The 27,179-nt window shown below is 36.9% G+C and overlaps 1 protein-coding gene across 2 annotated transcripts; it reads right to left on the bottom strand.

Moving 5' to 3' along the window:
- Positions 1–26,301, bottom strand: LOC119252816 (amine sulfotransferase-like). Of its 2 annotated transcripts, none has more exons than XM_037520290.2 (7): positions 17,495–17,839; positions 9,377–9,528; positions 8,182–8,390; positions 5,762–5,888; positions 4,781–4,875; positions 2,619–2,805; positions 1–845 (listed from the first exon to the last, which is right to left on the bottom strand). In XM_037520290.2, exons 2-7 carry the CDS (start codon positions 9,516–9,518, stop codon positions 724–726), a joined length of 882 nt encoding a protein of 293 aa, XP_037376187.1. In that variant the 5' UTR covers positions 9,519–9,528; positions 17,495–17,839; the 3' UTR covers positions 1–723. The 2 variants fall into 2 exon arrangements, with proteins under 2 accessions (XP_037376187.1, XP_037376186.1); XM_037520289.2 differs by lacking the exon at positions 17,495–17,839 and adding an exon at positions 26,143–26,301 and having other exon boundaries at positions 2–845.
- Positions 26,302–27,179: the final 878 nt, after the last annotated feature.

Here is a 27,179-nt window from a genome sequence, read left to right as displayed (position 1 = left end):
ATAGTAATACTATTGGTTTTTTAATTGCTTTTCAAGTATGAAGAATATTTAATGTAATTCCAACAAAATTCATTCCGGCCATTTATAAATTTATTTTAGAAATTGTCATGCCCTTGACTAAAGAAAAGTAGTCAGTAGAATAATATCTCATTATACATGAGTCAACTCTAAATACAATTACTTAGAACATGATAATATCTATTTTAATCAGAAATAAAGTGATAGATTATTCAACACATGATGTTGCCTCGATTTGTTATTTTTGGAAAAGCACTATATTTTCACAACAGAAGTATAATATCCTGATTAAAAAAATGAAATATGAAAATGTTTGGGTTAATGATATACCAATGTAAAACATAAAATCTAAAAACTTTAAAAGAAAAGTTGATTATTTCATTGTGCAAAAAAATTAAAATATTATACATGAACAAAAAACAAGGGCAGTTTTTAAAAATTGAAAAGGCTTCCATTTCAACATAGCAAATTGCACATGTGATGATCTCCCATTTTGCTCAAGACTCAGAATAATAAGTAAAATCCTATTTAATCAGAAATCACAGATAGCAAATGATGTTAAGGACTGCTACATTAATATTTATTAATAACTGATGTTTTCTAATAATGATGCAATGATAATCAAGGATGAAAGTGTATAAGAAAAGTATATGCTTCTGAAAGTGCTTTCATAGTATTTTTTTTGTGTGTGCTAAGTTTAGAATTCTATTCTTCATTTGTCTCCCAGACGAACTCCAAGGGAAAATCTTTCATTTTCTTTTGGAAAATCTTGTCAAACCTTTCATTCTGTTCCACAGTCATGTGGGTTTTCCAGTCTCCAACAGTGCCTGGTAAGTGAAGCAAAGAAATTATTTCATGGAAAGGGATAGGAGTGGAGGAACATGATAACTTAGTGTTAAGAGAAATATCATTTTTCACATTTTTTTTTAGGAGTATCTAAGTTACCAGTTACTCCTCTGCAAAGCTCTGACCCTCACTCTCTAACTTTAGGCAGCTGATAAACTATTCATTACAATTATATTAAATTAGGTACAAATTAATCCACCCTCCTAACTATCAGCTGGATGGGAGAAATACAAAATAATTACAATACAGTAACTATTTTTGTTCCAGGCTATCACTGGTTATTGCATTGTAGAGTCTTTAAAAATCCATTGGATCAGGTATCACTGAGCTACTATTTATTAGGAGAATTTGGATGCTGAGGAGAATTTTGAAAATTGACCACAGATCATACAGTTCATAATACAGAGCTGAAATTTCTCCATATTTACCAAGTTGGGATATGAGACAGGCTTCAACAACATATATAGAGTTAGAGAGTGGTGATGACAAAGAGCAGCTTGTAGGAAGAAAGTCAAGAAAAGAACAGTTAATTTCAAAATAGTCTGATCTGAAAATAAATAACTGAAATGAACAAAAATACTAAAATGCTAAATAAACAAGCAAAAACTTAGTCCAAAAGTGGCAAAAAGAATACAAATGATGTTCAGATAGATAACATCAAAGAGAGCAGTGTATACGTCTGCAAAAGCAAAATATGGTACAGGCTTCATTTTTCACAAAGACATTTTTCTAGCTCCCATTTTTTTTATTAGTCATTTCAGTATCTCATTTTGAGGGTTTTCTAAAGGCACAGGAACATAAGACATTTCCTTTTTTTTTCAACCAAAAACAAAATGCAAGTGCAACTATTTTGTTTTGTGCCCAAAGGTAGTAGCATCTGGAACACAATAGGGTGTGCTGGGGCTAAAGGTATAGGGCGTGGCTCCTCTTTGTGTTGGCTCAGACTTAGAAGTGCTTCATACATTTTAAGAGACAGGGGAAAGATATACCTAAGAGATAAAGGGGAAGAAATGCTACCTTAGAGGAATCAAAGTCGGTATTTCTTGCCACTCGAAAGAGAGGCCTAGAACATTACAAGTGCAAAATCTGTATAATTTTATATTACATGCTTTCCAGATGCTAATTAGAAAATCATAAGATATAATTTAGAATGATTATATAAAATAATAAAAACATTTTAACCTGTTCAACAGTAACAGTTGTATGAAGAATTAATTCTAAAAATGCACTGACCATTACTTAGCTACTACTTCAAGTTCTATAATGTGAGTCTGGTTTAATAAAAAGACATACAATTTTCCCTCCCAATAATGAAAGAGCAGCTGATCTGAGATCTCAATTTAGTCCTGGGGGATATTCAAGAGAAATCACAAGGATGTAAAAGCAGGTAATGATGGCCAACAGATTCATCATTATTACTTCAGCATCAGATGCTGTGGCCAAAATAATGAAGGGAAAGAGTCTAACACTGAGTGAACATCCATTTTGTGGCAGACACTGTGCCAGGCCTTTGCAGTTTTTCAGGGCCTATGTAGCAGGTCTTTTGATTTTAGGTTTCTTATATCTTCAGGGACCAATTAATGTGGGTTCATGAAGAATACTGAGTAGAAATCATGGAAAACAAACTGTGTAGATAAGAGAGAAAGGTCATGAAGTTTCCATTTTTGGAAACTTGGGGGGTGGGGGGCAAGGCCAGAAGCTAAACTTTTGTCCACTTGTTCTACAATCCAAAACAATTCACTGCAGAACTTCACCTTTGCGGAGGAAGCGGCCTGCAGTTCTTTTAAAGTCAGGATTTTCATTCAATACATTTTCATAATTTGCTAGTGGGTCATTCTTCATGTTCTGAAATGTGGCCTGTCTCACAACAGTGTCCACAGCTTCCTCACTCAGTTCTTTCCCCAGAAATTTGCAGATTTTTTTCACAGAACTTTTGAGATCCTGAAATGAATTGAGAATGTAGTAAATTACACAAATTATAAGAAAAAAAGCATAGAAATGTCACAACCAAATATCATGATAGAAGTGGAAGATGTAGGTGCTTTGGCTGGTTATAAATTCAAAATTGAACACTGAGCAATGCCTTTGTTATTTCTTCTTGGTAAATTAATCTTTCGTTTGTCTTCTGTTTTAGTGCTTATTTTGGTTCACTTCAAAGGTTCTCATAATTCATTTAATCTGTGTTCATTGGCAAATGTCTGAGGAGCAGCTGCTCTGTGTTGGACACTGCCCTGGGGGCTGGTGGAAGTGAACAGAGGGATGACAATGAGATCTGTGCTCAGAATTGATTATCAAGACCTACAGGGAGAGGATAATTGTTTAAGAGAATTCAGAGAGTCTCAATAAAAAGACAAATTTATTCTGAGACTTAAAGGAAAAATAGGAATTTTCTAGGTAGATAAAACTAGAAATAGTCTAGATAAAAGAAACAGTCTATCCTATACTGCAGTTGCATGGAATGGCGAGATGTTGGATCACAGCAAAGCTATAAGTTGAGCATTTCCGGGGTTAGTGGGAACAAGCCCAGGATAAGAAAAACAGGAGACATGACTGGAGGTACTGGAGTGGGTCCTCCTGTAAAGCGGATTACGAAAGCAGCCTCATCTTTGAAACTCTCCCTCTAAGGTGGCTCAACAGCAAAGTCTAAGCTTATTATCATGATTTAGAGGCAGATTTTAAGTAAAGCTAGTTGTGAATATTTAGCAGGTGGCAGCCATCATTCAGTGCCTGCATTTCAGCCCTAAGACTCCTTTCTTGCTGAAGGCTCCCTGGTGGTGTTCTAATAGCAGTACCTATTCCCATTCCAATTTATCCTAGTTGATCTAAGATCCTTGTGGAAATCTCATTCTCTGGGACAGATTAGTCTCAGGTGGTCATATGACCCAAATTTTCTCATTGAAAAAAATTAATCAACCATGCAAGAGAAAAAGCCCTTTTGTTCTAGCTTCCTTCTTTCTGCTGTAGATATTATTAGATGAGAATGTGAATGTGGATCCAATGACAACTATCTTGAATTTATGAAAGAAGTATCACTGTCATACAAATAAAAGATAAAAAATGCTTTTAACTTTCAGGTAACCCTTGAATTGCTATAGCCAGGCTCAGAATAGCCTACTTCTGGATTTCAGTTAATAAACAATAGAGGCTCTTATGTTTTAAACCACTTATATTGACTGTTACTTGGAACTGGACTTTTCTAGTAATACGCAGATATTTTCTTTCTTTCGTTTTGAAAGATTGATTTATTTTTATACAAGAACTAGGGTACAGGCCAGAGGTGCAGGAGGGTGAGAGAATTCACCAGAGACGGAGCGAGGAGCAGATCAGACAGATGGGCTGAAGACACTGCTGAGGGGAGCAGCAGGCGAGACAGGAGAGGTCTACAGCACCATATGGGTATCTCCCTGGCTGGCTGGGAATCAAACCGATGCTGTAGAGGCTGTGGATAGCTTCACAGCGCTGCGCTCAACCTGCTGTGCCACTGGGGAGGCCCCTACACAGATACTTTCATTTACCATATCATGCAATGCTTAACACAAGTCAGACAAGGTTAAATTTCCCAAGAAATGCTTCCCAGTGTGTGAACATAAAATCTAGAAAATCAGAGGGTGAATAATATATGAAGCAGAATCAATAACACATAACTGAATGGATAGTAGTCTGGTTCAAAAATGAAACATATATGGGACCACATTCAGACAGATAATCCCTCACACACATGATTTTTTTTTAAAAGAAATGTTATGGTATTAACTGTAAATGAAAACCTTGTAAACAAAATACATAAGATAGAGGGGAAAAGTCTCATAGTACACTTAATCATGGATCTCAAATTTCATATTGTTCTTAGGTGTTCTAGACAAGAACAACTGATACGTTAGGCTTAGGTTAAATCACAAACGTAATCTCATCTTACCTTCTTCATCTCCTCATACATCATGAAATGAATATTAAAATAATTCTTGTGCTCATACCAACCTTTGATATGATCAAACCAAAGACTTCCTAACACTGTGGGAAGAACAGATAGGTATTTAGGTAAAATTGTTGAAAAAGCTGAAAATTAATTTATACTCTTATTACGAGATGCAAGAAAATAATTAGTAACAAAAGAAGGAAAATGAAGTCTGTTGCTCAACCATAGATTTTCCTTTTCACATGGCATCAGAGAATCATCCCGCAGCCAAGAGGAATCAATGACATAAATACAAAGAGAAATTGACCTCTTATAAGTATATTTGTATAAACAGAAACACACCTTAAAGTCAATTAGGAAGAAAACAAAATGAAGAACAAACAAAAGAGCAAAGCCTCTCCTTCCTGCAAGCCCCACTATCCACCAGACACACACAGCTATTTCCCCTCTCCATTGACCACTGCAGCGTCCTTGACGAACTTGCATAGCGTACTATAACCTAAACTTTGACCTCCAGTGTAGAGATCATCTCTATCTCAACAGATCTTGTTCTTGCTCAAGTTGCACCAGCTCCTCAGAAAAGAATGTGGAACAGACTTCATCCAACAGAAGTTTCTGGGAGGCACCATTTACAGCATGCAGTACCATAACACCCAACCTACTGTGATCTGAACTGTGTTCCTTTCGCAGTTGAGCTGGAACAGAAACCTCTATGCAAGTGTATCACTAATCTCCTCTGCTGTTTAAATCTAAATATCTCCTGGCCATATGATATTAGGATCTAGACAATCTCCTGAGAGTGAGCAAAAGAGAGCAGAATGTGCATGAACATGGCAGAACATGGTCATCCAAGATAACCCTAACAATTTACTACTGACCACCCCCCTACTATTCTATTCTTTTCACTCTCTCAAATTCACTAAGCTTAAAAACTCACTTCAGGACAGCAAATATTAAAACGTGGTTTATAAGTTCAGTTACCTTTTCCCTCTAGAAATAGTTTCATGAATTCCTCAAATGTGGCTGTAGATTTAAAAGTTGACAACATGTTTGAAAAATGAAAATAGGAGCACATAACATCCTTGGGGTTTCTGTATACATAAATAATCTGGAAAGAAAGAAAGAAATTATTGTTTCTTATGTTTACATCCTATCATATTTCCACCTGAATACATTTCAGTTTTATGAAAGCCTGTTATTATTTTAAACTTTCACAATTTCTTAACCATGCTGTGTACAGGCTCAACTCTCCCCGTTGTATTTCAGGGTTCCCCTTTCCTGCAATGCCTTTCTTCCATGCCTGCTAGTGATTATCAATTACTCTTCAAGGCACAACTCAGAAGTTACTGAGTTACTTCTTAACTCCTCCAGGCAGAGAGAGCAACTTCATTCTTTTGCACCTACAAAAACTAGCTAATACATGTTAAAATGCTTCAAAATCTATAAAGTTACTTACTAAAATATTTTCAAGTCATGCTATAAAATTAAAGTGTGTTTTTTATCATCCTCGGGTGTATAGTTTACATATTCTTTTTTAAAAAAAATCTTCATAGAAAAAAGTATGTGTCCAGCACACAGAATTTATTTCTTATGTTTTTTATATTTCATAAGAAATATTAAATAATTCAAATATATCAGAAAAAAAATCAATATCTGTCCCAATCCACATTTAAGTGCCTTTTTCAGTGTCTGTACAGAGTATTCAGGTGCACTGGTTAAAATGCAGATATGATACCTGAAATGATGTATATCTTTTCTTACTCATCTTGGTAAATATACAAATTAAGTAAAGGAAACTTCCATCCACCTGCCACCTCCCTGGGCGCTCCTTAGAGCCAAGCCTGAAAACTGAGAGATGATTTGATGGATGCTGCTTGTTTCTGAGGATGTCCTTATCCCCAGTGACCTCTACTTCACTGAGGAAAATCTTTCAACCATGGGACTTGACAGTTGTCAGCAAATGAATTTTCTGATTTAAAAGTCATTAACTTCGAGTGGAATGTTGACATTTGTAAAGAGAAAACTAAGATCAAAATTCTTTTTGGAAAATGAGAAAGCAAAAATATTAGAGAAGTAGATTTTGAGAATTATGGCCATAAATTTAAAAACCAGGCACAACTTTTAAGTGCTTGGGTTTCCCCTCCACCCCTATCACTATCATATTGTGGAAAATAGGTAGAAAGCATATTTTGTATTTAACCAGTTAGTGTTACCAGTTGATTATAACAGATGAATGGAACAAGGGAATTTAAACAAAAGGGACTAAAGGCTAAAGTATGGAGTTTATAAGGGGTAAATGAGAAAAATGAGGATCCTTGAGGGTGATGAAAAATAGTGAAGAAGTGTAGGGTGAAGGAACTTGAAATTTCAACAATGACGAAAATCACTGGAATGAGACCACCAGAACAAGTGCAGGAAGAATAGGAGGCAGCAGTCATATAACATGATGTTTAAAGTCACAATTCAAGTTAAGACAATTGCTGGTGACTCCTTTATTCATTCATTCAAATCTACCACCTGCCAGCCACTGTTCTAAAAACTTAAAAACAACAGTGCACAAATCTTTACTTCTCTCATGGGTTTTGCTGGTCAAAAAGATAGAAAATAAATAAATATTATATCAGAGGGCAAAGGTGTTATAAAGTCAGGTTTATAACAAGTGGATACAGGAGAAGGTGACTGTATTTGGTAGAGGAAAAGATTACAGGAGTTGAAGTCAACAGTGAGAGGCCTGAGAGCTCTTGGACCTAGGAGAGGCAAGATAGAGCCGGAGGGGTAAATTTGAAGGAGGTCAGCCCTACATTTGCACAATGTTTGCCTCAACATTGTTTGGCCCTGCCAGAACTTTGAAATAATCCCATGAGTCACAAGAGTAGGAGAGAAGAAGTAAACGAGCCAAGTGCTGAATTTATCAATGGAGAGAGGTGATTAATCCAGGGAGAGATAGGACAGAGGGAGAGAGAATCATTCTGCAGAGATGAGTGATTTGTTATGCAATTCCTTGAGCTTCAAAAGAACTAAGTACTTTGGGGAATAAAGGGACAAAAGAGGTTGGAGGTGCAAAGGGAAGCATGGAAGTCACTGGGAGTGAAAGAGGTAAAGAATTGCTAGTTTTATAGATATACATATATGTAATTACTGCTAATTTTATATATATTACTAATTTCAAAATACTATTCCTTCCTTTTAAAATTAATTACATTGCTTATACATTTAGAAAAAATAAAAAGTGAAAAATAATTTCCAAATATTATGAAATAAGAATTCAAATGGATACTGAAAATTAACATAAAACAGCCATTATTAACAGAGGATGAGTGTAGGATTAAAGTAATATAATAAAATGAAATAATTTTAAATTGCAATTATCTTCCAGCAGTCATAGTTTTTCTGTATCTTACTTTGGCTTTTTTGTTCTTCAGTCCTCTGGGAACCAAATAGTAGGGGAGGTGGGAAGAGAATAAACGAGGTGATGGTCTTTCATCAAAATTCATTTTTCGAAAATTGTACTCAAGAAAAGGAGCTCGATCAATTGTTTCCACATTATCTGTTCCTTTGCAGTGTTCCTCAAAATAAATCAAGCTTAATAACTGTTGAGACCAGATGGTTCCTATAAAAAATAATTTTGTTTTCAATATTAAGGATTTCTCAAAAATGTACATAGATAGATATGCCATCAGTTTTTAAATCTTGTGAGGGTTATTATTATACTAGAAATAATGACAGATTTGTTTGGATGGACTTGTTTTTATAAAGTGGAGTTTGGGTACAAGGCAACAAATACTGATTTATTTTTCCTTTTAAAAACATAGCCAATTGGCTATTATGTGTAGAAAAACCCTAAAGACTCCTCCTAAAGTCTTCTAATAAACATATTCAGTAAAATAGCAGAATACAAAATCAATGAAAAAAAATTAATAAGTTGGGTTTCTATACATGAAAAATGAACTAAAAGAAAGAAGTTAGGGAATGGTCCTACTTAAAATTACATCAAAATGACTAAAATATCTAGGAATAAGTCAAGCATTAGTCACATTGGACTATCAACAGGAAAAGAGCAGGCATAGGGTAGGACGGTACCAGGCCCTGAAGCAAGATCTTGGGATTGAAGTGAGAGAAAAATAGCCCCCCTATCCTTTCCCATGCAGATTAGCATTTTGCTTTAATTGCACACCCATTTTAAGACAAACTGGAAATGTCTGAAGATTATTACATACAAGGTAAATAGCATAAGTTAAATTCCCCCTTCTTGTGAACTTAGTCATCAATTTAAATATATATCTCAAGTACTTGCCCATATGGTGAATATTCTTGCTTCCTTTCCTAGCTCATCTCAGAAACTCAGTGTTTGATAGATTGTTCCTCCATCTAAAAAGCATCAATATTTTGACCCTTTTACTGGCCAAAATCAGAAATAACTTTAAGCTGCATGACGAAAGATCTTATTTCATAAGATTATTAAATTTGGTTAACATTATAACATCTAATAGACTAAGAGTATAAAGTCTATATGTAATACTATTAAAAAGACTGAGTCCCCATACTGTAGAAGTACTATTTTATTTATTAGATTAACTACTGAAATAGATAATTTACCAGATTTGGGGTATGTAATTATGAAGACATCATCATCTCTGACTTCAAAATCATCCAAATTTTCTAAAAAGTCGACATCAAGTGTCTCACGTCCAAAATAAAATCCTTTAAATTTTAACAGAAATGTGTCCATGTCATCCATAATTCTGTTGCTGCAAAAGACACAAAGTGTTTGATAGAAAGTTAGTAGACATTTTTAAAATTGAATTTATTTTCTTACATGGTTATTAATTTTTGGACACTTTTTGATTTCTTCCCTCAGGTGTAGCCCCTTTTGCTCTCCCACCCCCATAGCACTTGTGATCCAGTGCCATCATCCTTTGTGTTCTTCCCTCCCCAGTTTTGACTCCTTTCTCTCCCCCTCACCTGCTGTGTGCCTCAGATCTCCTCCTCAGCTTACACACCATACAACTGATGAGGGACTGATATCAGAGATCTACAAAGAACTTACACAACTTAAAAAAAAAAACCCAAAGCTAACAACTCAATCAGAAAATGAGCAGAATTGTTAAGACACTTCTCCAAAGAAGAAATGCAAGTGGCCAACAGGCATATGAAAATATGTTCAACATCACTTAGTATCAGGGAAATGCCAATTAAAACCACAATAAAATACTACCTCACACCTGTGAGAATGGCCCATTTTAGAATTTTATATATTTTCCCCTTCTGTTTCTTTCAAGTGGGTGAAATATTGAGAAAATAATGTGATTCATTTCTTCCACAAATACTTATGACCTACTGACCCTGAAAGCTCTTATCACAGATTCCAGGTGTGGCACATTTGCCCCAAAGTCTGGGAACCTGCTGTTTTCTTTGTTTTATGTGTGTGTGCCTCATTATGTAGGTACAGGGAAAATGATTGAAAAGAAGTAATTGCAATTAAAGTTTCTGTGTCATTTGGGTAACTACTTAGGAGCGGAATTGCTGGATCATATGGAAGCTCTGTGTTTAGTAGGTCAAGAAATCTCCACACAGCTCTCCATAGTGGTTGGACCAGTTTGCGTTCCCACCAGCAGTGCAGGAGAGTTCCTTTTTCTTCACAATCTCACCAACATTTGTTGTTGCTAGTTTTTTTTAATATGTGCCATTCTCAGTGGTGTAAGATGGTATCTCATTGTAGTTTTGATTTGCATTTCCCTGATTACAAGTGATGTTGAACATTTTTTCATATGCCTGTTGGCCATTTGCATTTCCTCTTTGGAGAAGTTTCTTTTTAGCTCTTCTGCCCATTTTTTGACTGGATTATTTTCTTTGTTTTTGTTGAGTCTCATCAGCTCTTTGTAGATTTTTGTGATCAGTCCTTTATCATTAATGTTGTGTTCAAAAATTTTCTCCCAGCCGGTAGGGTTTCTTTTTGTTTTGGTTATTGTCTCTTTTGCTGTGCAGAAGCTTTTTAATTAGATGTAGTCCCAGCTATTTATCTTTGCCTTCACTATCACTGCTTTGGGTGATGTGTCTGTAAAGATGTTTTTGAGGTGAATGTCATGTAGTGTTTCACCTTTATTTCCTTCTATATATTTTATGGTTTCAGGTCTAATGTCTAGTTCTTTAATCCATTTTAGTTGGTTTTTGTGCATGGTGTGAGGTATTAGTCAAGCTTCATTCTTTTGCATGTAGTGACCCAGTTTTCCCAGCACTATTTATTGAACAAACTTTCTTTGCTCCAGTGCATATTCTTTGCTCCTTTGTCAAAGATTAGTGGGCCATAAATCTGTGGGTTTATTTTTGGGTTTTCTATTCAGTTTCATTGGTCCTTGTGTCTGTTCTTGTCTCAATACCATGCAGTTTTGATGATTATGGCTTTGTAGTATAGTTTGAAATCTGGGCATATGATGCCTCCATTCCCTTCTTTTTTTTTTCAGGAGAGCTTTGGCTATTCGGGGTTTTTGGTGGCTCCATATGAATTTCATCAATATTTGTTCTATTTCTTTGAAGAATGTCACTGAAATTTTTATTGGAATAGCATTGAATTTGTAAATTGCTTTTGAAGGATGGCCATTTTGATAATGTTTATTCTTCCAATCCATGAGCAGGGGATGTAGTTTCTTCTTCTATTTTTTTTTTTTAAAGATTTATGTATTTATACAAGAACCGGGGTACAGGCCAGACGCGTGGGAGGGTGAGAAGATTCAGAGACAGAGTGGGGAACAGAACAGGCAGACTGATGAAATACACTGTTGAGGGGAGCAGCGGGTGAGACAGAAGAAGTCTGCTCGCCATGTGGGACCCTTGCCAGCTGTACAGGATTGAACCGACACTGGAGAGGCTGCGGACAGCTTCACAGTGCAACGCTCAACTGCCTATGCCACCAGGGGTGGCCCACTTCTATTTCTTTTAACAATGTTTAATAGTTTTCTTTGTATGGGTCCTTTACCTCTTTTTAGGTTTAGTCCTAAGTATTTGATTTTTTTTTGTTTCAATAATAAAAGGGATGGTTTTCTTCATTTCTTCTTCTTCATGTTTATTGTTTATGTATAGGAGGGCTACTGATTTTTGCATGTTGATTTTGTATCCTGCCACTTTACTAAACTGATTGATTAATTAGTTTTTCTGTGGAGTTTTTGGGGTTCTCTATGTGTATTATCAAATCATCTGTGACTAATGCTAGTTTGACTTCTTCCTTCCCTGTTTGGATTCCTTGTATGTCTTTCTCTTGTCTTATTGATCTGGCTAGGACTTCTCCAGTATTATATTGAAAAGCAGTGGTGAGAGTGGACACCCTTAACTTGCTCTAGATCTTAATGGAAATGCTTTTAGCTTTTCACCATTGAGAACGATATTGGCTGTGGGCTTGTTATATATGGCCTTTATGATGTTGAGATATGTTCCTTGTATCCTGAGAATTTCAAGGGCCTTTATCATAAATGGGTGTTGTACTTTGTCGAAAGCTTTCTCAGCATCTATTGATATTATCATATGGTTTTTACTTTTCTTTTTGTTGATATGTTGGATTACATTGATTGATTTTTGGATGTTGAGCCATTCTTATGTCCCTGGAATAAATCCTACTTGGTTGTGGTGAATTATCTTATGGATACATTGTTGGATTCTGATAGCTAAAATTTTATTGAGGATTTTTGCATGAGTGTTCATTAGAGAGATTGGCCTGTAGTTTTCCTTTTTTGTGTTGTCCTTGTTCAGTTTTGGTATTAGTGTAATGTTGGCTTCATAGAACATGTTTGGTATTGTCCCTTCCTTCTCAATTTTTTTAAAAGAGTTTGTGAAGGATAGGCACTAATTCATTTCTGAATGTTTGGTAAAATTCATTTGTAAATCCATCTGGTCCTGGGCTTTTGTTTTGGGGGAGGTTTTTGATTACCATTTCAATTTCACTTCTTGTTTTTTTTTTTTATACACTTTTTTTTTTTTTTTTAAGATTTGTTTATTTATTTATTTATACAAGCACTGGGTACAGTCAGAAGCAGGGAAGGGTGAAAAAATTCACCAGAGCCAGAGCGGGGAGCAGAGCAGGCAGGACCGAAGTACACTGCTGAGGGGAGCAGCGGGCGGCAGGAGAGGTCTGCGCGCCATGTGGGACCCTCCTCCGGTGGCCGGGGAGGAGCCGGGGATCGAACCGGCGCTGCAGAGGCTGCGGGCAGCTTCGCAACCCCCAGCGCTCAACCGCTGTGCCACCAGGGAGGCCCTCAATTTCCCTTCTTGTAATTGGTCTGTATAGGTGTTCTATTTCTTCTTTATCTAGCTTTGGGTGATTGTAGACTTGTAGGAATTTGTCCCTCTCTTCTAGATTGTTGAGCTTGTTTGCATATAACTGCTTGTAGCAGTTTCTGATTATTCTTTTGATTTCTGCTGTGTCTGTTGTGATTTCTCCTCTTTCATTTGTGATCCTATTTATTTGTGCTTTCTCCCATTTTTCCTTTGTGAGCCTGGCTAGGGGTTTGTCTATTTTATTTATTTTTTTGAAGAATCAACTTTTGTTTTCATTGATCTTTTGGATTGTTTTCTTAGTTTCATTTCTGCTTTGATTTTTATTATTTCTTTTCTTCCACTCGTTGTAGGTTTTTTTGTTGTTGTTGTTGTTATTTTTCTAGTTCTTTGAGCTGTGAGATTAGGTTGTTTCTTTGAGTTCTTTCTTATTTCTTGATGTGAGCCTCTATTGCTGTATATTTCCCTCTTATTACTGCTTTTGCTTCATCCCATACATTTAGGAAATTGGTGTCCTGCTTGTCATTTAACTCAAAGTATTTTTTAATTTCTTCTTTGATCTCCTCCTTAGTCCAGTGATCTTCCAGTAGTGTGGGTTTCAATCTCCATGAGGTAGGATAGTTTCTTGCCTTCTTTTATAGTTTATTTCTGGTTTGATGCCTTCATGGTCAGAAAAGATGGTTGGTATGATTTCAATCTTGGTGTATCTGTTGATGTTTGTCTTGAGTCCCAGTATGTGATCGATCCTGGAGAATGATCCATGTGCTCTTGAGAAAAATGTGTACTCAGATTTTTTTGGGTTTAGTGTTCTATAGATGTCTGTTAAGCCTATGAGCTCTAGCTCCTTATTTAGGGCTTTAGTGTCCTTGCTTATTTTTTGTCTCATTGATCTATCCATTGTTGATAGTGGCATGTTGAAGTCTCCTACTACATATGTGTTTTCTCTGATGTCTGTTTTCAGAGATAATAATAGTTGTCTGATATATTTTGGTGCTCCTTCATTTGGTGAGTATATGTTAATGAGAATTATTTCTTCTTGAAGTATTGTCTCCTTATCATAATGCAGTGACCATTTGGGTCTCTTTTTATCTTTTTGAGTTTGAAATCTGTTTTATATGATATAAGTATGGCTGTTCCTGCCTTCTTTTTTGATCCATTTGCTTGTAGGATTGTTTTCCATCCTTTTACTTTCAGTCTATTTTTATCTCTTGTAGTTAAGTGAGTTTCCTGGGTATAGCAAAAGGTTGGGTTTTGTTTCTTAATCCAGCCTGCAACTCTGTGTCTTTTTATTGAAGAGTTTAGTCCGTTTACATTTAGAGTTAATATTGATACGTTAGTGTCTGTATTTGCCATTTTGTTTGTCTTTTCTCTGGTTTTATTTATTTTTTTTACTTGTTTTTGGGGGGGTCTTGTTTCATTCTTATTCATTCCTCTGTTGTTTCTGGCTTTAGGACTCCTTGTAGTGTGTTTTGGAGTGGGGGTTTAGTCATAATGAAATTTCAGAGTTTCTGTTTGTCTGGGAAGGTCCTTATTCTTTCTTCATAGAAGTAGGAAATCTTTGCAGGATAAAGGATTCTTGGCTGGCATTTGTTGTCTTAGAGTCTGTTGACTCTGTCCCTCCACTCTCTCCTTGCCCGTAGTGTTTCTTCAGAGAAGTCTGATGTCAGCCTGATTGGTTTTCCTTTGTATATTATCTGTTTCTTCCCTCTTGTCAGCTTCATTATTTTTGCCTTGTCTTGGATTCTTGGGAGCTTTACTATTACGTGTCTTGCTCCATTTTTCCTTTCATCATGGAAGTTTGGTGTTCTTCTCTCTTCTTGTATGTCTATTTTCAGCTCCTTCTTCATGTTTGGGAAGTTCTCTTCAATTATTTCTTTGAACAATGTCTCTGTTCCTATATCTCTCCTCTCCTTCTGGGATTCCTTTAACTCTTATATTTCCTTTCCCCATGGAGTCAGATAGTTCCCGAAGTCTTTCTTCATTTTGTTTCTGTCGTACTTCTCTTTCCTTTTTGTTTTGGTTCTTTTTATTTCTGTGTCTTTGAGAGTACTTATTCATTCTTCCATTTCATCTGTTCTGCCTTTTCTGCTTTTCCCAGAGTTCTTTAGCTCCTCCGCTAATCCTTTGATCTCCTGCATTTCTTTTACTGCCCTCTTTAGGGACTCAGTTACATTCTTCTGATAGTTGATTATTTTTCCCATATCATTTTTGACTTCTTTCAGTTTTTTAATCATGGCAATTTTAAATTCTCTTTCTGGAAGGCTCAGAAGTTCTTCCAAGTCACTGTTGTTGCAATCTGGTGGGTGATTTTCTTTTTGTGGTGTGTCTGTTCCCTGAGGACTCGCTTGATTGCTTGTAGTGTTTCTTCTCCCTGCTGCTTGTTTTCTAATTTGTCCTATGCATTGGGACACTGTATCTCTGGTACTGGCTGGCATCTTTTTGGTGCGCTCTTTTGGGATGTCAGAAACTGGTAGTCCAATTGAGTCAAAAACTGTTATGCCAGAAGTCCAGTAAGGCAGTGGTACTCTGAATATGTTAGTGGTCGCTGTCACAGAAAATCTCCTCCTTCTGTATTTGTTTAATTCCAAGGTGGGTCTTGTGATCCCACAGACTGCCCTGTGATAGCAGGATCCCCCTCTGGGCTCCGACTGGTGGCCAGATGGGCCTGGCTTGTGAGAGCTTTTCCGCTTACATCTGGCTGTGTGGGCAGCCCTTTCCCAGCTCCAGGCAGTCTAGGTGGGTTCCTCCAGATTCAACAGGTCCCTGATCTAAAATGTCAAGTTGGAAGGGCACTTCCCTGCACTTGCAGTCTGCCTCAGTGGAGACTGGATTCCCCTCTCGTGAGTCATCATTTATGTAAACATTTTGTCTTTCATTCTTTTCTGTTACTAGCCATATTAAAAAAAAAAAAATCTATTCATCACCTGAGTTATAAATTATAACAAAAAGAGGAAACAAGCAATTTTTAGGATACATTTTGACAATCACACTGTAACTGGAAAACCCGGGTTTGACACAACAAATCAAAAACAAATAGATAATTATAAACCAGAGATATCCTGCAAGGGAGGAGAGGGAGAGGGACCACAGGGAGGAAGGGAGGAACACAGGGGACTGAGGTGATAGTGTACTGGTGCATTGGTGAAGGAAATAGGGGGGAGGAGGAAGCAAACATTGTTTAAAAATGAACAATGATGTAAAAAATATATTAAAAAAATAAAGGAAAAAAAAGAAAACCCAGGTTTGATAGCCTCTCTTAAAATATTAGATTTATGAAAAGTAAAAATTATTTGGAAACATCATATATTTGGTTACCTTGGCTGAAATATTTTAAGAGATGCATCTGGGACAGAGCTTGATCATGGTCTGGATGACCCTTACATAGATCAAATGGTTTATATGATCCTTGGTGTAGAGAAATGGACACAGCAAGCTATAAGGGGATTCAAATATCCCACATCTGAGCTTCTAGAACATTGTAAATTGGACTGGAAGGAATATTGGATCTATGACATATGTAAACTTACACATGGAATGTTGGGGCTCATGATACAGAAGATATAGAATGTAGACTTACAATTCAAATGGTAAAGAATCACAATCTGTTCAAATGATCCATGCAGGCTATTTTTAAATTCTTCACATTCCATGAAATGCAACAAAAATGAGGGAATTTGTCTTTAACACTAGGTAATCAGGAGGAGCAAGAACATTCATAGCTCACGGAAATGGAATAGAAATTAAAAATACTTTTTGGAAATAACAGGGGGAATGTGAGTATACTTTTAAAAATTGGACAAAATAATAGATTAAAAATATTTGTGGTAGCCAAAAGATATTGCTTCTGAGTACAGCAATTGAGCTTAATTATGAGGGAGATTTCATGAAGAGATTAGGGCTGCTTGTGTAGATTTCTGGGAACATTATAATATTAAGAAACATTACTTTTCTTCTAGTATTTTACTATTCTAATAGAGAATAAAGAAATAAAGTAAGAAGATAAAGACGGACATATTATGAATGGGCTCTGTTTCCTGAGAAGATAAAAAGTTTGGAAAGATATGGAAAAATTTAGTTGAAAATAAAAAGGAATAGAATAAAAAAAATCATGGTAGACATAATAGTTCATTTAACTATTACACAGAATATAAATTCTACTATCTTTTATCCTACTTATACTAGGACCTAGTATAAATACTGCTATCATGAGAATTAAACTTTCTGTTTGTATGTATTTTAAAAATCTTGAAATAAATATTTTGGAACTATGTTGTAACTAGATTTATTGAAAAGCAAAATAGTTACAATATATCCTGGCCTCATGTTTAACAGATACAGACTTGTAATACATAATATATGTAATGTAAAATATATGTTAAATATATTTAACCTAGTATTTAGAAAATCACAAACTAAAACTACAGTAATACAGATAAAAAAGAAAGTACTCACCGTGGAAGTTAGCTGAAATGAAGAATTAGCTTCTCATACAAATACGAGTGAATAATTATTTTGCTACTGACAGGGGAAGATACAGATAGAGACTGAATATTCCACAAAGAAATTTTCAGATTGACCAATTAGCAGTGCTCCCAGAATCAGTGATTATTCAAAAGGATTAGAATGATATGGAGATCTCACAAGGAACCAGTGAAAAAGCCTGATCCATTTACCATAAATACCAGACCAGCTCAAAGCTACAAAGAACTGAGGGTAAGTTTCAAAATCTCTGCTTTGGAATAACTTCCAAAAATAAGGATGCTGTCTTTATGACCTATGTATGCCATAGATCACAAATACAAAGGATTGAGTTGCTTTTACTTCAATAACACTATAATTGAGGCCTTTAAATCCTTCTGTTGTTTTTTATAAAACAGAATTGAGGATGGGTATAATGTGAAAAACTGAGAAAATTAGAGAGAAAAGTCATAGGTCAAGTAGTAGATATGGCTACTTTAAAGAAGCAGGCATTTCCCCAAATTCAATAATACATTTGATACAAATGTTCATTTAAATACAAACCACCATTGTCTGCTGCAGGGGGCCTTGCTGTCCCAACCAGATAAGACAGCTGGCAAGCAGCTAAGAATAGGGCCTCACATCGTGTGGGCGCAAGGCTTTTAAAGAGTCTCACACCGTGGGGCTGAAGATTAATTAATTAATAATTAATTAATTAATTTCAGGACCATAAAGGGAAAGATATAAGCATAGCCTCTCCCATTTGCCAATAACACATCAGGGCCTTTCCATGTTCCGGAAAGGAGATCTTTCCACATAACTTGAGGTTTAGGGTCCAGTTGGTCAGGATCCCAATGTTTATTAATTGGTGACATCCCTTGAGAATTACAATTTAAATAATTGATGACAAACATAGCATGAGTTAAAATATGATGAGCCGAACTATGTTTAAAATCAGATTGTTGTAGTTTACTTATCTGAGACTTTAAAGTCTGGTGAGCTCTTTCAACAATAGCTTGCCCTTGTGGATTATAAGGAATTCCTGTAGAATGTGCAATTTGAAACGAAGTACAAAATTTTTTAAAGGCAGAGGATGTATATGCAGGAGTATTGTCAGTTTTAATAGCACGAGGTTTGCCAGCGTAGGCAAAACAAAACATTAGGTGTTGAGAGACATCTTTAAAAGTCCCTTTTGCCACAAAACACCGGTTGGTGTGTGTGAGGTGGCCAAAATTATGAACTCCCAAGGCTTAGTATAATCTAGCCACAACAGTTGTTGATTGTTGAGTGCATCATTGACCTTTTGTGAGGCTAGTGTAGCCTCAGGTGTTAATTGCCTAGGGGAGTTAGGATTAGAATTACCTTTTAACACATCAAACAGTGGACATAAATCAGCAGTGGTTAGCTGCAGATGAGCTCTTATCCAATTTATGTCTCCTAGTAGTTTTTGAAAATCATTTAATGTCTGTAAAGAGTCTGTTCGTAGCTTCAGTTTTTGTGATGTCACAGTTAAAGAACGAACAATCCTTCCTAAATAATTAATTGGCGGAGAAGTTTGAATTTTTTCTGGTGCCACTGCAACAGGGTGGTCCCCAGGAAAGGGGGAGGTTCCCTGCCCCACCCAAGGGAGGGTGGAGCTGAGCAGGAAGGGGAGAAGCTGAAGAAGAGACTGAGGAAGGAAGCAGGATGGAGCCAGAAGGAGACCTGGAGGAGGCGCATGGAGCCTAGAGACACGTAAAGAAACTGTGCTTGTCTTTTGGTCGTGGACTGGGTGACACAGATGTGGGTGAGACCCATGGGGAGGTGACAATGGCAGTTTTTATCTTGATGTTGATTTTGCTCTTTTCCTTCCGGGCTTGTCTGGTTATTTCTGACCCTTTGCTGTGGGTCCCCACTGGAAGATGCTTTAGACTTGTGGCAGGCTTTGGGGCTTTGCTCTGGGCCGATCCCATATGGATGGACTTTTACCCACGAGGGGACGGGTAACTTTGGGTGCTTCATTTAGAAACTAGACTCTTTGCCTTACCTGTATTGTTTCCTAGTTTTATTAAAGTTCCTTCCCATTAAAGTCTCCTATGTTTTGTGTTGATGCGGCGGATGGCAGAACCCATTTAGAATAGGCAGGTTTGCGGGGTTTGGGCTACCCCTCTCCCTGTCCTATAACAGATTTGGCGTCCAATGTGATTTAGGACAGAGCCATCCGTGGTTAGTCAGCCCCATGGGGAAATTGGGCTTCCCTATGGCACTGGCTACCATAAGCGCAAATGCGATTTTGGTTTCTCCAGTGTGTTTGTTTCATATAACAGATTTGCTGTTGAAAAACTGGCTTGGGCTTTGTGAAGATTCTGTGTGTTTGTGTGTAATTTGTTTGTAGTGACTTACTAAGAGATTTTAATTTGTGGAAATTGTTCTGTGCCAGTTTTACTCAAAAGATTAGGCAGTACATTGGACCATGTGGTCAGATCAAAGATGGCGTCTGAGGCCACTTGGAGTGCTCTTGTAAAATTCAGAGGTTCTTGTTGCTAGGACTTTGGAACTTTTTTTTTCTTTCTTTTTATAATCTCTGCTGTCTCATTAGCATTTCTAAAGGCAATAATGGTTCTTCGTTAATATGTTGCTTTGTCTTTGACTACTTCCTGCCCTGTGTCTGACCGGTTTTGCAAGCCAACTGTGGAGCAGTGGTGTTTTAATTAGCAAATGTATGCCTGGGTGTTAAGGAAAGAGTAGCCTTAAGCAGTAACTGGTAATCGCTGGTATCCTTGATGGATTCTTGGAGATAACTTGAATTTTTGCAAAGTCTGGATCAGAAAAATTAACAAGATTTTGTCTGAGTCTGAAAGGATTTGCTGCTGTGAATTTTGTCTACACAATTTGTTTTGGGCATGTTTGCCATTTTGAATCCTGAATTTGTTCAATTGCTGGTGTAAGACAAGATTCTAAGTTTCTGCTTCCTACTGAGGAAGGTCTGTTATGGAAAGCACTCTTTAGGGTGCATCATGTAACTGTACCAGGTTTTCATACCTGTGTTTTTGTTGTCCCTCCCTAGTGTGGGGGAGGTGTAATCTGTGCTTAGATGTTTAATCTGCTCTTTCAGCTTCTGTCCCAGAGTGGCTTACAGAAGTAAGGAGATGATTCCTTTTAATTGAAAGTTAATTACTGATATTTTGATTTTGCTTTTTCGGGTTCTATTCCAGGAAACCCAAGGAGTGCCTGCTTGGTGGCTAACAAGAGATGACTCCTTTTGCTTAAAAGTTAACTGTTACTTTTATTCTTTCAGTTGCTGTACAGAATACCCCAGGATTGACTTCTAATAAAAAGTCTTCAACACTGAAAACCCTAAGGTGATAAACAAGGTCATGTAATTCTTGTGATTAATAAAACTTTTCCTTCCTATTTCCAAAGTCTTAGGTTTGCAGGATGACAACTGGAATTTTTTCTGCCAGCAACACTCCACATTTTTTTTGGACTTTGATATTTTTTTTCTGAGCCTATGGAGTAAAACTGCAGTTACATAACATATTCTACGTGGCATAACTAAAAAAAAAACTGTCTTTGTCTATACGTTGTATGTCTGTATGTCCTTGTGTCTAACTGTCTTGACCTCCAGTGATCGACAAATTGGTATACATGGTGCCCATAGACGTTGAAAAAAAAGTCTCCAGTTATGATAAAAACAAAAAAGTTATGGTTTGATTGTCAACATTGTGCTACTGAACTAAGCCGGTGCCTTCATAGAGATTGAATATTGTTGTTTCTGCTAATTTTCTGATATTTATGGCAAAGCTTCCCAGAAATCTAAATTCAAGTACAAATTTGGTAGCCTGTCATTTGACTGATGCAAGGAAATTTTGTGGAACCTCAGTAGAGCTCCTGAGACACTCCACGAAGTTTCTCCCTTTCCTCCTGGGAAGGCATTAGATGAATTTGTTCTATTTGGCTTTTACCTAATGGAGTAAAACTGGAAGGGAAGCATTGTCACTTGGGAAAATGGTAAAACTTTGGTATGTACAAAATGTTAACAGTAGTTTTCTAAAATGTGTATGAAAAAACCTCTCAGTATCTGGTATGTATGTAAATTGTCAATGGTGATTGTCACCTTGTAATATTGTATAATTCAATTGTTTCACATCTACAGAAATTGTTTCTGGAAATATAGGGAGAAAAGGTCTCAACAGATTCCTATTGATGGAACTGTTGAGAGTAAAAAACTTTCCTACAAAGGACTAAATAGACCTGGAAATACACCTGACATTTACAAGTTTTCTTTGACATAATACTGGTAATTTTTTTATGCATTTTGTCCTGAATCCACAAAGTTTTGTTTTGTTTTGAGTAACCAGGATCTGCAGCAATTTTTTTCCAGCAAAGCTAACTTGTCACATTTTCTCTCCCCTTGATACCAACACAGCATACAAATAGTGGTAGTAATTTTTGCTACTTTTTTCAGAGTCTGTTTTTGCATAACTTCCATAGGGATTTTGTCTGTTTTAACAAAAAAATTGGACGTGAGTTTGATTGTGTGGCTTTGTGTGGAGTTCTTCCAGAAAGTTGAAAAAGAGCTGAACCAAGAAGAGGAGAACCTGTTTGCCTTGTTTGTAGGGTTCCAGAGACCTCCAAAGAAGGTGAGGAAGCTTGCCTCCATTGGCAGGACTGGACAACCCGGCCAACGAAAATGCCCTGGTACCCTCGAGAAGAGGAAAGCCCAGGTGGAGTCTGATGAGACCAATTTTATACCTGAAGCATACATCGACTGGATGCCACCGGTTCACTCTGATCCTGTATGGAGTATTTCAACAAAGCCAGCTAAAAATTGCTGTTAGTTATTTTCTGCCCTGTAATTTTATGCAAAAATAAGAAAAATGATTTAAAAGTAGATTTAGTTTGCAAACTTTTGCTATGCTGTTAAAAGTTTGGGATCAAGGTTGAGAAAATTTGTGTTTTACATCAGTTGAACCATTTTAAGATTTTTTTTTCCTGTGATTTTTACATATTTGCTGTCTTGTTTTAGCTAACGCTCCAATTTTTTTTCTTTTGGCTTGGATAATGGACTATTTTCAAGTAATGAAAAATTGTCATACTGGACATTCATGGACAATGCTGCTGACTAATTGTTGCTTCTCTTACACACATTGTAACCCTAAAAAAAGACTGTCTCCTAAGACTACACCCTAACATTTGTGCCACCATAGATAAGGTGGAATAAAAATTAAAAGGGGGGATTGCAACAGGGTGGTCCCCAGGAAAGGGGGAGGTTCCCTGCCCCACCCAAGGGAGGGTGGAGCTGAGCAGGAAGGGGAGAAGCTGAAGAAGAGACTGAGGAAGGAAGCAGGATGGAGCCAGAAGGAGACCTGGAGGAGGCGCATGGAGCCTAGAGACACGTAAAGAAACTGTGCTTGTCTTTTGGTCGTGGACTGGGTGACACAGATGTGGGTGAGACCCGTGGGGAGGTGACAATGGCAGTTTTTATCTTGATGTTGATTTTGCTCTTTTCCTTCCGGGCTTGTCTGGTTATTTCTGACCCTTTGCTGTGGGTCCCCACTGGAAGATGCTTTAGACTTGTGGCAGGCTTTGGGGCTTTGCTCTGGGCCAATCCCATATGGATGGACTTTTACCCACGAGGGGACGGGTGACTTTGGGTGCTTCATTTAGAAACTAGACTCTTTGCCTTACCTGTATTGTTTCCTAGTTTTATTAAAGTTCCTTCCCATTAAAGTCTCCTATGTTTTGTGTTGATGCGGCGGATGGCAGAACCCATTTAGAATAGGCAGGTTTGCGGGGCTTGGGCTGACCCTCTCCCTGTCCTATAACACCACCACAAGTCCATAACTTTGCAGCAAAGCTACCAGACGGGCCAAGGCCTGATTTAACAAGTCCACTTGAGCATTACTTATTAAAATATCATCCATATAATGAACACAGTAAATGGAAGGGTACTCATCCCTAAAGGATGACAAAACCATATCCACAAATTTTTGACATAAAGTAGGACTGTTTTTCATGCCCTAAGGAAGAATTTTCCATTCATACCGTTGAAATGGCCTTTTCAAATTCACTGATGGGACACTAAATGCAAATCTTTTGCAGTCTTGGGGATGTAAAGGGATGGTAAAAAAGCAATTTTGCAAATCAATAACAATAACATGTTCATCTTTAGGGATGGCCACAGGTGATGGCAAACCTGGTTGCAAGCATTCCATATCTTGCATAGTAACATTTATTGTTCTTAAATCCTGTAACTGTCTCCATTTTTTTTTTAACAATAAAAATTGGGGTATTTCATGGTTCTAAAATTGATTTGTATTAATTGATCCTGTATTGAGTCAGATGGAATTGATCCTGTATTAGGTTTGTTACAGCCTGTATTTTTTTTTTTTCTTCTGTAAGAGGCCACTGCTCAACCCATGCTGGTTTATTATCTTTCCAGGTGATTGGGTCCGCTGCAACTCGAGCATTGGCCCCTAGGTTAAATTTTGACCGTACCCCAAACCGGCCTTAGAACTGGCTCAATTGGAGCTGTTCTCCCATAAAGATTTTTTCCTAACCCTTGGTCAGGGTGAAAGCCCATTTGCAACATTTGTGATGTAACTATATCATTAGGGCTGAAAATTAATGTTTCTATTTGTGATAACACAGCTCTTCCCCATAATGTCATAGAAAGGGAAGGAATAACATACGGTTGAGAAGTCCCAGACACCTGTCCATTATTTTATTTTAAAATTTGAGAACTTTTTGCCACATTTTGTGCTGATCCCAGTCCGACCAAAGTAAAGGGCGTGGCTTTTGTGGGCCAGGCGTTAGGCTAATCATGCCCTGCTATACAAGTAACATCAGAACCGGTGCCTAACAATTCCTCAATTTTTTTTTTTTTTTATAGACATCACTAAAACGTTTAACAAATCATGATAGTGGTTTCTTTTCAGTAATCCAGAACACAAGGAGGTGCTTTGTGTGTTTGTCACCCCAAAATGCTACTTTAAACATTGCAGTTTTTAAAATTGACTTAAAAACAGTATAGCTTAGTTTCACTTGGTAAAGTTAATATGACAAAAAATTTACATATGTAAGTATAAATACACACACACACACTTTTCTAGTCAAGAAAACACTTTAAAGATACATTTAAACAGTAAATTATTAATATTTAACATAACTTTAATGCATATATGCTTTGAATTATATTATAAAATTTGAACTAGTTTTTGTATATTAAAAATTTTGGATTATGATCTCAAAATTTGTTTTTATGAGAACTTATATAGGCACCGTTTATGATTAATTCTCCAGAGGTAAAAAACAAAACAAAACAAAAACACAAAAGCAGACACAAACAGACACAGAGATTTCTTGATATACATTTAAAATTTTGGCCACGTGTATATATTTAAGACATAGTTATTTTACCAATATGTGTGAAGATACTGAGGTTTAGAATTTTGCTCAAAAATGTCTGTATTACCACTTTATATTTTACCAGGTTAATTAGTTTTAACAAGAAACTTAACTTTTCACAGGTCCAATAAGTAAATTTAAAAGCTTTTATTCAACCAATAAGTATTCTGTGTAGCTTGTTAGCAAGTCAAAAGTAACTCAACAGTTTTTGCCTAAGACAATTTAGACTTTAAAATCAGAGAAACACAGGGAAATAGAACCTTTTTTGTACAATGAACCAAAATAGTTTTTTTTAAGGTGGACAATAGAAAAGTTCAGTCCCCACAGCAGGAAGGCAGTAGAGACCTGCCAGTGATCCCAACACTGGAGAAAAAGTCCAGGCAGCTGCTTGTTGAGATCAAGGACAGCCTCCACCAGCCCACTGCAGTGGGTTTTTACTATTTTAATAAAAACCTTTTAGTCATATTATAGTCATATAATCGTACATAGTCATATTTAACCATTTTCTATTACTTTACCAATTGTGAATGAACTTTGAATGTTATTATTTAGAAATACCTTATTTATTTATTTATTTTAAAAGAAACAAATGGCAAAACTCCACCAGGGGGAACCTAGCCTCCTCCCCAAATAATTAACAGGAAAAGATTGGAGCATTTTTTCTTTCATTTAAGATCATGACACATTATCTCTTACTTGTTTTTGAGTTTTTATTTTTATCTCAACAATTTTAGCCAAGTCGGGGCTGGAAATTTGGGCTGGATTTTGGAATGGTCTCATAATTGGGAGCCGATGCCTCTGCAAAGAGGTCAGTACTAGCTCTAGAATCAACTTTTGGCTTTTGAAAAACAATTTCACTATCCCAAGAATCCTGATCACTTTCTCTAATACTGTTTTGTTAATACGGGGCTGTCAGCTGAGTCCTCTTTGATGTCCTTTAGGCATGCAGACAGCCATAATTTTCTTCTGTCTTTTGGAAATCAAGAACTACACATCTCAACAAAATTTAGGAAACTAGCCAATTGCGCATGAGAGATCTTAAGGCCTCTCTTAACAAGTATACTTATATCAATAAAGAGTCCTCTTTCCCTAGACTCAATATGGCCCAATAGCTTCTCAACGATAAGACACTCACTCGCCTTGTTGCGGTTCTGACTTACCGCTCCCCTCAAACCTGCTTTCTCTACAGGCGGGTATGCGCCCTACTCTATGGAGCAGATCCTAGCCGTCCCTGCACGGGAAAGAAATCTTACCTTTCAAGTCCCTGCTCCAGGTGCCACTTGCCCAGGACCAGCGAAAGGGCTGAAACAAGGGCTGAAGGGGAGGGGATGAGGTAGTGAGGAGACACTAACACTTGGATGAGGTGCAAGTATCTTCTGCCGAGAGACTCAGCAGGTCTTTATTTATGCATTTTTAGTAAGCAGAGAAAAAAAAATACATTGTCATGTGTAAAGCAGAAACAATTAGTGTATTTTATTCCCATGGACTACTGGCTCCTACGGGTCCCAGCTAGACGGTAGCCTTCAAGGTTAATAGATAAAAAACCAGACCTAACACTAAAACTTATTCTTTCAGCTAGACAATTATCTAAGACAGTGGATAGCCACCAGTGCATCCCTATCAGCTAAAGCCTAAGCATCAAAAGACTATTTTATTCACATGGCCTTCAGTCAGAGACCAGCTGCTACTCAGCTATCAGAACTTTTTCCACCTACAAACTTCTTAACACAGTTAACTTCATTTAAAAACTTTCCTAAGAAACTTTTAAATAAAAGGAACTTCTAAAAAAGCAAAAGAAGGACTTACTATAATAGTTGTGCTGGGTTGCTTGTCAGATATGTACAATAAATCATCTCCCATTGTCAAGTGGGCCAAATTGCTTAATAACTAATATCTAAACAGGTAATTTTCCATGCCAATTGCTTGCAGTCTACTGATACATATAATTTACTGCCCAATGTACTTTTCTGATAAATTTTTCTCTTTTTATGACCAAGAACAAAAAATGAAGGAATATTCGATCTTTAGCCCCACGGTGTGAGGCACAAGGAATCTTCAGCCCCACAGTGTGAGGCCCTTTACCTTCGGTCCCACAGTGTGAGGCCCTTTACCTTCCAGTGTCTTATCTGGCTGGGGCATCAAGGCCTCCTGCAGCAATTAAACATCCTTTTGTTTTTTGTTCTTGGTCATAAAAAGAAAAAACTTCTCAGAATATATATTGGGCAATAAATTATATGTATAAGAATATAGGGCCTCCCCAGTGGCGCAGCGGTTGAGCACTGGGTTGCAA

The sequence above is a fragment of the Talpa occidentalis genome, unplaced genomic scaffold (assembly GCF_014898055.3).
Source record: "Talpa occidentalis isolate TD23 unplaced genomic scaffold, MPIMG_talOcc4v2.1 talOcc4.2, whole genome shotgun sequence".
NCBI lineage: Eukaryota > Metazoa > Chordata > Mammalia > Eulipotyphla > Talpidae > Talpa > Talpa occidentalis.
The sequence above is the reverse complement of the archived record's forward strand: the minus strand, read 5'-3'. Positions and strand labels throughout refer to the sequence as shown.

Coding starts and splice junctions, on each gene's coding strand:
- LOC119252816 (XM_037520289.2), bottom strand. CDS start 9,518: ATGGATGACATGGACACATTTCTGTTAAAATTTAAAGGATTTTATTTT. Junction 5,889..8,181: donor TGAAGAACAAAAAAGCCAAA/GTAAGATACAGA, acceptor CTTTCTTTCCAG/ATTATTTATGTATACAGAAA. Junction 4,876..5,761: donor ACTATTTCTAGAGGGAAAAG/GTAACTGAACTT, acceptor TTCTTCCCACAG/TGTTAGGAAGTCTTTGGTTT.